Source organism: Solea senegalensis, linkage group LG14, assembly GCF_019176455.1.
Source record: "Solea senegalensis isolate Sse05_10M linkage group LG14, IFAPA_SoseM_1, whole genome shotgun sequence".
Classification (NCBI taxonomy): domain Eukaryota; kingdom Metazoa; phylum Chordata; class Actinopteri; order Pleuronectiformes; family Soleidae; genus Solea; species Solea senegalensis.
Window position 1 is genome coordinate 21,505,868 of NC_058034.1, and position 13,478 is coordinate 21,519,345.

Consider the following 13,478-nt stretch of genomic DNA (forward strand, 5'->3'; position numbering starts at 1 on the left):
AGACAGCTGTATGAATGAACCATCGCATCATCAATTCATAGATTATCAATTTATGTGCGGTGGCTTTTTATCACTTAGCACTCAGCGTGAGAAATGTCACATGTGTGTGAGGGAAGTGTGAGGTGACGGATATTCATCTTCTAGATGTTGCTAAATCCCACACACTGCACCTTTAAGGACAAAACCATGATTGGGCACAAAGACATTACACAATATTGCTGCCACCGTCCGCCGCTCTTACTCCTCCTCTCTAAATTCAACTACAGCCTATTATTATGAATATGAGTCTGGCCGATCTGTCAAGTTAGGGCTTCTCTGTAGGCCAGAAGGTCCCCTCTCCAATTAATTCAGCTCAGCTGCCAGGTTTTTTGTTATTTTATCCCATTGCAAATAAAATTGAAGTTTTTTTTATGATTCACAGATGCTTTAGTGACTCCCCGACAAAACGAAGAAAAAAAAACAATTGTGTGGTAGTAAAACACACCTGAGCAAAAACTCTGAATTTGTGAAATTTGTAAATAAAGAAAATAAAATCTGTCTCATTATTGCTACTTTATATCTCTACTAATATAAATGAATCATAACTTAACTCAACAAACGCATAAGAAAAAAAATACCAGGCATTTTAAAGCCTGAATATGAGACATGTCCATATAAGGAGTGTAATGTATTATTCCCACGGTAATTTACCAAGGGTGGATGGGCACTAAGGGTTAAGATCGCATCTGTTAATCCCTCACACTACTTACTTATAATTTGACCACATAATCTGTTCAAATGAGCCTAAAATCTGAAGACGTCCACGATTGTTGTATGGTGCCAGATCAGGAATGAAATGTGGGGCGGGGCTTGAGGTGAATATTTTCCTTCTACAATTTTTGCATTATCTGTTTTGACACATACACACACAGTGAAGCTGCTGCACTGTCAAGAAAATCACCGCTTGTGTGTGTGGGTGCAGAGTTAGAGCTGTCCTCCATTGTTCTGACACACAGCAGTGGAGAGAATAACAGCCTCATTCTTTTCTCAAATGGCATTATTCCATTGTCGATGTTGATTGTTGAATTTGAATTCATTCCTCAAATAAAGCAAATACAAACACACCCACACACACAAGAAGAAAAGAAAAATCCCAAAGCATGAATGAAAAGAAGCAGAAAGAGGAATAATCTTATATTTTCTGCATAATTCACAGAACACAAATACATTCAAATAAAAATAAAACAAGACTGAGCCAGATTCTCACATCACAACACAACACAAAAACGCAAAACCACAACATATTCCATCAACATTTTGGCTATAATTATATATACATATATATGTATATATATTTTTATGTCATATTTGATTTAGATTCATTGGCGTTTTTGATCAAGATATTTTGCTCCGTTTAAATCATAATCATTTTTTCTTTGAATATTGGAAGGCAAAAATGATCTGCCAAATATAATCTACATCAGGGGTGTCAATCATACGGCCTGCAGGCCAGAACCAGCCCACAAGTGGTTCAAATCCGGCCCCCAGGAAGAATTTGTGAAAATTTAGTATGGAAATTCACAATTGTTTTTGTGAAATGCTATATTTTTCAGTTCTAGATACCTGTAAATGGTTAACTTTGGCATAATATTGTTGCAATTGCAGGCTGTTCATAATATGTTTTGTAAGAAGGATACTTTACTTAATATGAAATAAGGGGAAACATTTTGAGTGCTTGTTGTTAATAGGTTATTATGCTATTATTTGACTGAGCCAGCTGATTTGAGATCAATTTGTGCTGTACGTGGCCACCGAACTAAAATGAGTGTACATAGTTGTACATTTCTCTTTAACAATTTTAACTTAATGAATAATGTGTTTGAATCTCTGTATCAACTTCTAGTGATGAGTAAAAAAACCAAGAGTTGAGTATATATTTTAAAGTACGTCCCCATACTTCAACATAGCAGACCATGCATATATACGATACGTGTAATTCTGAATTTTGGCTCCTTCTACATCTATACTTTTATCTTTGTTACTAAATATCAGCTGTAAAGTGTAATAATTAACCATGTCCAACTTTTTCTCCAGAAAAAAAAGGGGAGACTTTTGAACAGTTTAGTGTGAAAACAAACAAAAAAAAGTTTTGGCCCCAGGACGGAGCCCTGAAGACGCCACCATTTAAATGTATATATCATACAAAAATGCAGATTTTATATAATTTATCTGAACAAGCCGATTTGCACTTTCCTGAATAAAAACCGAGTCAAAACCTGTTGATTTCTTAACTCTGAAGAGATAAAATATTTTTATCAAGGATATTTTTTCGATATAGAAGTGTCTCACATGTCTTTGTATTGAAAGCACACTAATTATTATAGGATTTTCAATGGACCATCACTCTATCCTTGATGAACGCCTGGTTTTCACTGACATTTTTGACCCACTCCTTTGTTTCTTTTGTTTCTTCTATCTCATTTCTTCACTGTCACATTTTGAAAAATATGAACATGACCTTTGTCCCGGGCAATACAGAATGTTGAATATTTTCAAAAGTAAATACTCAGTCAAAAAAAAGATACATTTTAATTGGGTTTTCACTTTAAAAATGCTTTACAGATAATAAAACATTGAACAAGTTTCTGAAGAGCAGGTCAGTGATGAAGGGTGTTAAGGGTCAGGAGAAGGATTTTGAACTGGATTTATCGTTGGTCTGGGTCTGCCAGTGGATGTTTTGTGGGACGGTTGTGATGCGGTCAAGTGAGTGAGTGAAGGTGAAGAGGTTGTAGTTCTAATTTAATGTTAAATGTCTTATTAATATTATAAAAAAAGAAGGAAGAGGAGGAAGATATGAAGTGTTGGGCCACATATAATTGAGTGGTGGGCCACATGTGTCCCCCGGGGCCGCCTGTTTAACTCATTGAGATGAACCTTGAGATAGAACCGTTGTAATTAAGTGCAATACCCCATTTTTAATCAGGCTCATACTGTATATACTGCATTTTAGTAACTTTATGTCAATACTCTATATTCTGTTCTATTTGTATTAACTTAAAAGTCAATGTTTTTCTATATTGTACAGGTGAAAATGTTTATCATACTGTATATTACATTTACTGTCTTTCCCCAGTTTTGGGACTAACAAAGGGCAGTCACTCCATATATCTTATCTAATTTGATCTTATCTTGTCTTATCTTATCTTATCTTATCTTATCTTATCTCAGTGTTATGTATTAGTCGTTAACCCCTGAGGGATTCGACATGGCCTTAAATGACGGTTTGTGCTATCGGAAAAATCCCAGCGGTTTCTGAAAGCTGAGAAGTTGCACGTCAAAGTAAACGCCTGTACATATGTAAGTTTCCATTTTTTTCAGCCTGTTTTTACACATTGAGACAAAAAACTCAAACAAATGTTATTGTAAATAAGTTTTATACTGTTAAAATTTTTAAATTTAACATGCAAAAACAGGTGATCGTGTACATCATTCATCATTTCAAAATGTTAACACACTATTTTAACATGTAGCACATTGTAAATAGCTGCCAGATATTGAAAGTTATTCTGGAAAAATGGGCAAAAGCAACTTAGTTACAGGACATTTTCTGGCCCTTTTATGGTTAAAATATGCAAAAAAAAAAAGGTCCATATGTGCATTTTTGCCGTGTTCCACAGTTAAGTTGTGTCTCCACTTGCATAGTAACTGGTACCAGGTACTTTGTAGGTACTATGCATGACGCCACCAGACTGCCGGCCACTGATTGGTCAGACTGCTGTCACAGGAAGAGACGTCCGGCACAAGAATCAAGCCGAACAATGCCGAACTGTAGATCAGTTAAAAAGTGGGTTCATCTGCTACAATTACCAGGGAAATGTCTTTAATCTCAATATTTACCAGAGGAGTCTGGTGTAATTCAGTCCAGTGACTGTGTCAGACGGAGTCTGCGCTCCAGCTATGGAGAAAGTACTGAACAATAGTGTTAATTAACTGATTCTAATGATTCAGTTATGCTTTACAAGTCAGTAGTCACTTGTTTGTGTGTGTGTGTGTTGTGTGGAAAACAAAGTCACAGCAGTTTCATGCAGCCGTGCCGCGATGACTCCATCAACCTAAACTGTGCCGTGCCAAGGCAAAGCGAGGCGAGCCGGAACCACAGGTGTAAAAGGGTCAAAGTCAATGTTTTCCTGTGTTGTACAGGTGAAAATTACTGTCTTTCCCTAATTGTGGGACTAACAAAGACCATATATCTTATCTTATCTTAGTATAATGTATTAGCATAGTTGACCTACGAGGGATTCTACATAGCTCTTTGGTGATGTGTCTGTCTGCACCTTAAAAACTGACCTGTCCTTGAAGCTACAACAAAGCAAAAATGCAGGTTGATGCCACATTTGCTCACTGAGACGTCATAAAAAAACAAAAACACAGCAACACTCTCTCCACGTTCTCTCCATCGTCTCTTTCTGCTCTCAGCCAGCACCGGGCTCCGTCCATTGTTCTGTCGATAAGGAATCGTTGTCCGTCTTCACACACACACACACACTCTTAATGTCTTCTGTCGAGTGTCCCTATAGACTCACTTTAAAATGACACCACTCTGCTATTCATCACCACTCAGAGCACTTGACAATAAAAGTCACATTGGCTGACATAGTCCTTCTTATGTGTCAGTCCTTCTCTCTGTCACCCACGCGTCCACACACTGATGGAGCGGCGACAGCCATCACAGACACTGGAGACTCAGTTCAGGGACAACGACAGCTTTTTGACGACATGCGTGTAGGATAAATATCTGTATTCCCCTCCGTCGAACCTGTTGGAATTCAATGCTCTGTTACAGCAGCAGCAGCAGCGGCGGCATGATGCAGCTCTGTCATCCCATGGTTTCAGCTCCCAAAACCACGGCACGTGTGTCTTTGGCTGAATAATGCAGCACTCTAGAGATAACATGATTTCATGCATCACTCAGCGGCAGTCATAATCAAATCAGGGAATTGAAAACAGCTCAACTTGCATGACTATGGCAAAGGTTGTTGGAAACTGCAGATAAAAAAAGGTCGACAAATACTACTTCAATTAGTGTCACATAAAATACTTAACCTTTTGTCTCCATGTAACTGTCTGTCTTTAATTTAAATGAATTTAGTTGTCACCAAATGAGGTAATTTCTTCACGTTTGTCGACGCATTAGTGACGTCTAACGTTGAGACTGAAGATTGTGAACAAACAAATGAGTTCTCCGCTCACTCACCGTAGATCCCTTAGCGTGCCAGGGATCTACGGTGGCCGTCGCATACCAGAAAAGATGTCACCCGTGTGTGTTCATGGGGCTCGTATTAGTTTTATCACGTGTTCGGGTTGCCAACCGTTCCGTAAAATAACTTTGTTTTCCGCATTTGAAAGACTAAAGTCGTGTTCTGTACTGATTGAACAGAAATGGAAGACACCTTCATCATCACAGATTAGTCCACTTATGAATGGTCCAAGTTTACTTCTTGCAACAAAAAATCGTCCATTTTTGATGAAAAATAAAATCGATAATTCTCATTAGTATTTCATGATTTCACTATCATTGGACACCACTTGCACTTCACATTCAAGTAGTATGAAATACTTTTACTGCGTACTTCTGGAGTAATCCATGGTCAAAGTTCACTTTTTGCAACTTTAATGAGGTTAATCGTCCATTTTTGATGAAGTATAAAACGGGACGATTTAATGCTGTTGCAACGCTTTTACACAGAAATGCCTTCATGTCAAAGCCAGTGGTCATTTCAGCACCACCGACATGAAACAGCTCCTGATCGGCTCTCAAGTGCTGGTGCTGAGGGAGCGCAGCGCTGTCCGTGGTCCTGATCGCTCCCCCTTTTTCCCCTCCTCCTCAATACAACAGCAAAATTAAACACAAAACATTGCTGTGTGTGTCTGTTTGAAAGCGAGAGAGTGTGTGTGTGTGTGTGTGTGTGCGCGCGTGCGTGCGTGAGAGAGAGTACATGTGATCCAACACACAAAAATGAAAACCACAGAAAACATGATCCTACTTCACAACTAAATGGTTTCAACACACTTAGAATCATCATCTGTCTAACATAAAGTGGTCATAGCTTTCTATAAATCTTTATAATCTTTATTTTTGATTCACGTAGTGTCATATTTGAAAAACCTTTCCTAAAGGCCATAAAAAGGCCGGAAGAAACGTTGTTTCCCAGAGTGACGTCACAGCTGCGTACGAGCACACGAAGCGCGGTCATGTGGCGTCTCGGGAACGGCGCTGTCAAAGAATCGTATGACATGGAAACTTTATGAGAGATGTGAATAAATGAAGGAAGTGAGGGGTTTGTGTTTACATTAAAAATAATAATAATAAAAAAAATGCGACTATGCAGGTTTTAGTTATTTATTCGAACAATTGAAAAAATTGAATTGAGTGAAAGAATCTGAAGTTATAAAAGTACTTTGCTGATAATATGATCATGAGTCTGCAGATTTTCTGGCCTGATTGTATTTTAATATTTTCTGAACGTTATATTAATATAATATCAATGTAAGAATGATATTAATACAGTAAACACGACAGTCACTGTGTTACTCCCGTCATGCCTTTGGCTCGTCCACGTAGTCGAGAGGCATGATGGGAGTAATACTACTGCCCACGCTCTCGTACTTGTAAATAGACCCGGAAAACTCCATCGATGTACTTCCATGGAAACTCTTATACTCTTATAAGTCCGTGGGATCAGTGAAAGTGAAAGTGTTCAGTGACTTTGCTTCAGTAGCCATTTTCACTGCGGAGCACAACGACAGAAAAGTGAGTGTAGACACGATTATGACGTGATAATACGTGATTATACATAATTATTGTTAGAGTCTGTGTTTTTGTGTGTTTACACGTTTCTTTACTGCTCTGTTGTATTCGTGTTTGTGTCAAGTACGGAGCCTCAAGTTTAGTGAAGTTTGTGAAACATTCACAGATTGGACAACTTTTTAAACGACATGTTGTCCAAACGCACGCGGGACGCGTTTTGAATCAAAGTGTCGTAAAAGACAAAAAACAAACAGGCTCATTTTCATCAGAAACAGCCCGGGAAACGACGTGCGGTCCCTCAGTGACTGCGCAGCGCAGGTACACTCTACAAAACTTATTTTTAAAAAATATTCACCCTTATACAGCGTCACATCACATGTTTTCTTTGGGCGATACTACACCACTCAGTGTGAAATAATTTTATGTCATTTTTGTTATCATTTATGAGGAATAATTGTCAAAAACCTGTGTAGGTCTAAAATGGCGACTGAAAAAAAGGTGAGTGCGTGAGTGAACCTGTCTCTAGAAGGCTGTGAGGACTAAATGTAAATGTCATGCAAACATATCTTTGCGAGGACATTTTGTCTCAGTTTTTATATTATTTTAGTTTTAAATTTTTATTTTCAGGACAGTGTGCACGTACAATAATCATTTAAATAAAATGAAAAGTTGGGTGGTCCACACAGTGGTGTAGTGGTTTAGGTGTAGGTGGTGTAGCAGCGAGAAGACCCGGGTTCGAGCCCCGGTTGGAACAAGGGCCTTTCTGCATGGAGTTTGCATGTTCTCCCCCCGTGTGCGTGGGTTCTCTCCGGGTTCTCCGGCTTCCTCCCACAGTCCAAAAACATGCAATGTGGGGATTAGGTAAATTGGACACTCTAAATTGGCCATAGGAGTGAGTGTGAGAGTGAATGGTTGTTTGTCTCTATCTGTGTGTGGCCCTGCGATGGACTGGCGAACTGTCCAGTGTATACCCCGCCTATTGCCCGATGTAGCTGGGATTGGCACAGCACCCCCCGCGACCATCTGGTGGAGGATAAAGCGGTTAGATGATGACTGACTGAACAGTTGGGTGTGCTAGATTTAGTGTTTCCACTTAGCTGGACTCCTGACGTCATAACCAGGGAAAATGTGTGATGTCGTCAGACTGACGTGCACTGATTGCACAAGAATCAAACCGAACAACACCGAACTATGGATCGGTTAAAAATCTGCGCAATATCATAGCCCATGATTTCCGAAAATATACTATGTCAACTAGTGAGAACTGTTGAAGAATATTTTGAATATTTGGCTATGTGCATGTCCTCGCACAGAGCAAGACTGAACATAGGAGCTCGGCTTTGTGGCTGAGACACAAATAGACTGCTGCTGTTGTTGCGGGCAAGTGCGCCTGCAGTTATAAAACGACTAAAACATTGAAATATGCCAATTCTGATATGTTTATATACTCAAAACGGACAGGGCAACATAAAGCAGACAAGTTAGCTTACTATTTTTATATGATATGTCATGTTTGTAGCCGAGCTGTGATTTTCAAACTGTTGCTGGCAGACTTTGCATTCAACTTTTTTCCCACCATCTATAATGCTGCCACACTGCCGATGTCTTTGCACTTGGTACATTCCACCAGATGAAATCATATTAACCATAGACTGTATGAAATTAACGCGGCAAAAAGTCGACCAATCAGAATTTGAGACGAATCAGAACATATCGACTCATAAATGGACCAGTCGACTGGTACTTTACAGCCCTACATACAACTCTAGCTGCCGCTGCGGTGAGAAACTCAAAGAGGAAAAAAATATTATTTATTTGCGCTGCTCATGGAATAAAATGCAGATGAATCGTTGTCATTTAGAAATTAGATCACGTGTAGTAGTGAATTGAGTACAGTGTCACTGTACAAGTACATTCTTGCCCAGAACGAGAGTTCACACGTACAGTCAGTGTTGTTGGAACAAAGACCATCATCAGTGATGTGGATTAAAACCTTGTTTGTGTTTATAGAGGTCAGAACCAGAACCAGAGACAGAGGACTAAGTCTCCAGGACCCAGTGTTCTCTGTGAAGAATGACCAGTCTGTGGATACACCTGTAATCTTCAGTCATGAACCTGGAGCCTCAGAGAGAAAGTAAGAGACAGTTTGTCCTGTGAAGAAGTCAGAATCATAAAGACAGACACAGAGTTTTAACAAAATATCATCACAGTTATTCCAGAATAATCAGTATTTCAGAATGAAGTTATTTAAGTTATTATAGTGACACTGTATACTGTAGTTTTTCATTTGACAACAACAATGTCACAGGAAAACACAACATTTCCGTTTTTTTTTTTTTTTAACCAAAATTGTGCAGCCATTGATTTTAAACTTTTTAACTTTGATTAAAGTCTGTAGCTGATGAAAGTAATCATCAGCTGCTCAGGTTCTTTCTTCAGTCTGACTTTGTCTGTTGTCTTTCAGCAGATGTTGGTCTGCAGGAGGTTCTAGATGAACATAAGATCAGTCTGAGGAGGAGATTTGAACATGTGACTGAAGGAACTGATGAAAGAGGAAGTAGAACCCTCCTGAACAGGGTCTTCACTGAGCTCTACATCACAGAAGGACAGAGTAAAGAGGTCAATACTCAACATGAGGTGATGCAGCTGGGGACAACCTCCAAGAAGGAGATCATCCAAGACACTCCCATCAAGTGCTGCGACATCTTTAAAGCCTTATCTGACCAGCAGGGGTGCATCAGAGTCGCTCTGACCAATGGCGTCGCTGGTGTTGGAAAAACCTTCTTGGTGCAGAAGTTCACTCTTGACTGGGCTGAGGGTTTGGAAAACCAGGATGTGAATCTGCTGATTGTGCTTCCGTTCAGGGAGCTGAACCTGATCAGAGACCAGCAGCACAGTCTTCTCACGCTGCTCCATGTTTTCTACCCAACATTACAGAAGGTCAGTGCAGAGAAGCTCGCTGTCTGTAAACCTTTGTTCATCTTTGACGGCCTGGATGAAAGCAGACTCTCACTGGACTTCAACAGCAGGACACTGGTTTCTGACGTCACACAGAGGTCATCAGTCAGCGTGCTGCTGACCAACCTCATCCAGGGGAATCTGCTTCCCTCGGCTCTCATCTGGATAACTTCCCCACCCGCAGCAGCCAATCAGATCCCTCCTACATGTGTTGACAGGGTAACAGAAGTACGAGGCTTCACTGACGACCAGAAGGACGAGTACTTCAGGAAGAGATCCAGAGATGAAGATCTGTCCAGCAGAATCATCTCACACATCAAGACGTCCAGGAGCCTCCACACCATGTGTCAAATCCCAGTCTTCTGCTGGATCAGTGCTACAGTTCTGGAGCACATGTTGACCACAGATCAGAGAGGAGAGCTGCCCAAGACCCTGACAGACCTGTACTCGCACTTCCTGCTGGTTCAGACAAAGAGGAAGAAGAACAAGTATGATAAAGAGACGAGTCCACAGGATCTGATGGAGGCAGTTCTTCTGAAGCTGGGGAGGCTGGCCTTTGAACATCTGCAGAAAAGAGACCTCATGTTCTACCAAGAAGACCTGGAGCGGTGTGGTCTAAATGTGTTAGAGGCCTCAGTGTACTCAGGAGTTTGTACAGAGATCTTCAGAAGAGAGAGTGTGATCTTCCAGAAATCAGTCTACTGCTTTGTTCATCTGAGCGTTCAAGAGTTTCTGGCTGCAGTCTACATGTTCCACTGTTTCACCAACAGGAAGACAGAGGTACTGCAGGACTTCTTCAGGAAAAAAGATGGTGGTGGTGGTGGTGGTGGTTACACTTCTCTGGATTTGTTCCTGAAAGAAGCCATGAAGATGTCACTTGAAAGTGAAAATGGTCACCTGGACCTGTTTGTTCGCTTCCTTCATGGACTCTGTCTGGATTCCAACCAGAGACTCTTAGGAGGTCTGCTGGGTCAGACTCAGAACAGTCCAGAAATCATCCAGAGAGTCATCAAGAACCTGAAGAAGATGAAAACAAACAATATCTCACCTGACAGAAGCATCAACCTCTTCCACTGTCTGACAGAGATGAACGACCAATCAGTGCATCAGGAGATCCAAGAGTTCATGAAGTCAAAGGACAGAGGACAGAGACTCTCTGAGATCCACTGCTCTGCTCTGGCCTACATGCTGCAGATGTCTGAGGAGGTTCTGGATGAGTTGGACGTAAACAAGTACAACACAACAAAGGAGGGAAAACACAGATTGATTCCTGCTGTGAGGAACTGCAGGAAGGCTGTGTAAGTTCAGACATGATCAATAACATCCTCAGTCAGTTCAATCCATGGTTTGGTTCATCAAATATAGTCGATATTGAATTCTCATTCTTCTCACTTTGTGAGTCAGCAGTGTTGTTTTTCTGCACATGTTTTAAATGATCAAAGTGCAGATTTATCAGCTGGTTGTGATTCTTGCTTTGAACTGAATGAAAACACTTATTTCTGTAAATTCTTCATTGTTAACTTTCTCTTCATGTGACTTTGATTTTTTTGCTTTCACCTAAACCTGATAAGACTCCACTGTGGACGTCTACACGGGTCAATCCAAACCCAAAGACCTGATGGGAACCAGTACGTGTTCAGATCAAGAGTAGTCGAGTGAAGTTAGTCTGAGTTTGACATGAGTCCAGGTCCCAGGTGTGTTCCACATACTCAGACTGTGGACATGATGGACACCTTACTGTGACTCCATGTTCATGTAGAACATGAAATATGTTTTCCTGTCAAACACAACATAAAACAAAAGAGTAGATGTCGATGAACATGTCAACATGTGTGTTGTTTTTCACCTTTTGATATTTGTCTATAATCACAGACTGGATTATTGTGAACTCTTGAGAGACTCAGTGTGAAGTTGTGGTGTCAGCTCTGAACACATGATCAAACACTGACTGGTTTCAGACAGCAACGTCTCATGTTTTATTCTTTATTCAGGTTGAGTGGCTGCAGATTGTCAGAGATCAGCTGTTCTTCTCTGGCCTCAGTTCTGAAGTCCAACTCCCACCTGAGAGAACTGGACCTGAGTGGGAACCCTCTGGAGGATTCAGGAGTGAAGCTGCTGTGTTCTGGACTGAAGAGTCCACATTGTAGACTGGAGACTCTGAAGTGAGTTCAGTGACTGAAGCTGCTGTTGTTGTTTTAAACTTTCATTTTTATTAACATTGAATTCATTTTATTCACTGATGAATGAATGAATGAATGTATGAATGAATGAATGAAACACACACACACACATTTTCTCTCTCTCTCTCTCTCACTCACTCACTCACACACACAGTCATTGTCTAAAGTCTTATCTTTTATTCTTTATTCAGGTTGGGTGGCTGCAGATTGTCAGAGATCAGTTGTTCTTCTCTGGTCTCAGTTCTGAAGTCCAACTCCTCCCACCTGAGAGAACTGGACCTGAGTGTGAACTGTCTGCAGGATTCAGGAGTGAAGCTGCTGTGTTCTGGACTGGAGAGTCCACATTGTAGACTGGAGACTCTGAAGTGAGTTCAGTGACTGAAGCTCCTGCCGTTTTAAACTTTCATTTTATTAACATTGAACTCATTTGATTCACTGATGAATGAGTGAAACACACACTCACACACACACACAGTCGTTGTCTTAAGTCTCATGTTTTATTCTTTATTCAGGTTGAGTTACTGCAGTTTGTCAGAGATCAGCTGTTCTTCTCTGGCCTCAGTTTTGAAGTCCAACTCCCACCTGAGAGAACTGGACCTGAGCTGGAACCATCTGCAGGATTCAGGAGTGAAGCTGCTGTGTTCTGTACTGGAGAGTCCACATTGTAGACTGGAGACTCTGAAGTGAGTTCAGTGACTGAAGCTGCTGTTGTTGTTTTAAACTTTCATTTTATTAACATTGAACTCATTTTATTCACTGATGAATGAATGAATGAATGAATGAAACACACACACACACACACACAGTCATTGTCTAAAGTCTCATGTTTTATTCTTTATTCAGGTTGAGTTACTGCAGATTGTCAAAGATCAGCTGTTCTTTTCTGGCCTCAGTTCTGAAATCCAGCTTCTCCCACCTGAGAGAACTGGACCTGGGTCAGAACCGTCTGCAGGATTCAGGGGTGAAGCTGCTGTGTTCTGGACTGGAGAGTCCACATTGTAGACTGGAGACTCTGAAGTGAGTTCAGTGACTGAAGCTGCTGTTGTTGTTTTAAACTTTCATTTTATTAACGTTGAACTCATTTGATTCACTGATGAATGAATGAAACACACACACACGCACACACAGTCGCCTAAAGTCTCATGTTTTATTCTTTATTCAGGTTGAGTTACTGCAGTTTGTCAGATTACAGCAATTCTTCTCTGGCGTCAGTTTTGAAGTCCAACTCCCACCTGAGAGAACTGGACCTGAGTGGGAACCCTCTGCAGGATTCAGGAGTGGAGCTGCTGTGTTCTGGACTGGAGAGTCCACATTGTAGACTGGAGACTCTGAAGTGAGTTCAGTGACTGAAGCTGATTTGACACATTAGACACACACGCACACAGAGTCGTCTAAAGTCTCATGTTTTATTCTTTATTCAGGTTGAGTTACTGCAGATTGTCAGAGATCAGCTGTTCTTCTCTGGCCTCAGTTTTGAAGTCCAACTCCTCCCACCTGAGAGAACTGGACCTGAGTGGGAACCCTCTGCAGGATCCAGGAGTGAAGCTGTTGTG

General features: G+C 40.7%; 1 protein-coding gene across 1 annotated transcript; it reads left to right on the forward strand.

The window, feature by feature from the left end:
* The first annotated feature begins 6,628 nt into the window (after positions 1–6,628).
* LOC122781279 (NACHT, LRR and PYD domains-containing protein 12-like) lies at positions 6,629–13,277 on the forward strand. Its single transcript, XM_044044904.1, has 8 exons — positions 6,629–6,790; positions 8,798–8,921; positions 9,252–11,043; positions 11,737–11,907; positions 12,117–12,290; positions 12,438–12,608; positions 12,769–12,942; positions 13,088–13,277. Exons 2-8 carry the CDS (start codon positions 8,897–8,899, stop codon positions 13,260–13,262), a joined length of 2,682 nt encoding a protein of 893 aa, XP_043900839.1. The 5' UTR covers positions 6,629–6,790; positions 8,798–8,896; the 3' UTR covers positions 13,263–13,277.
* Positions 13,278–13,478: the final 201 nt, after the last annotated feature.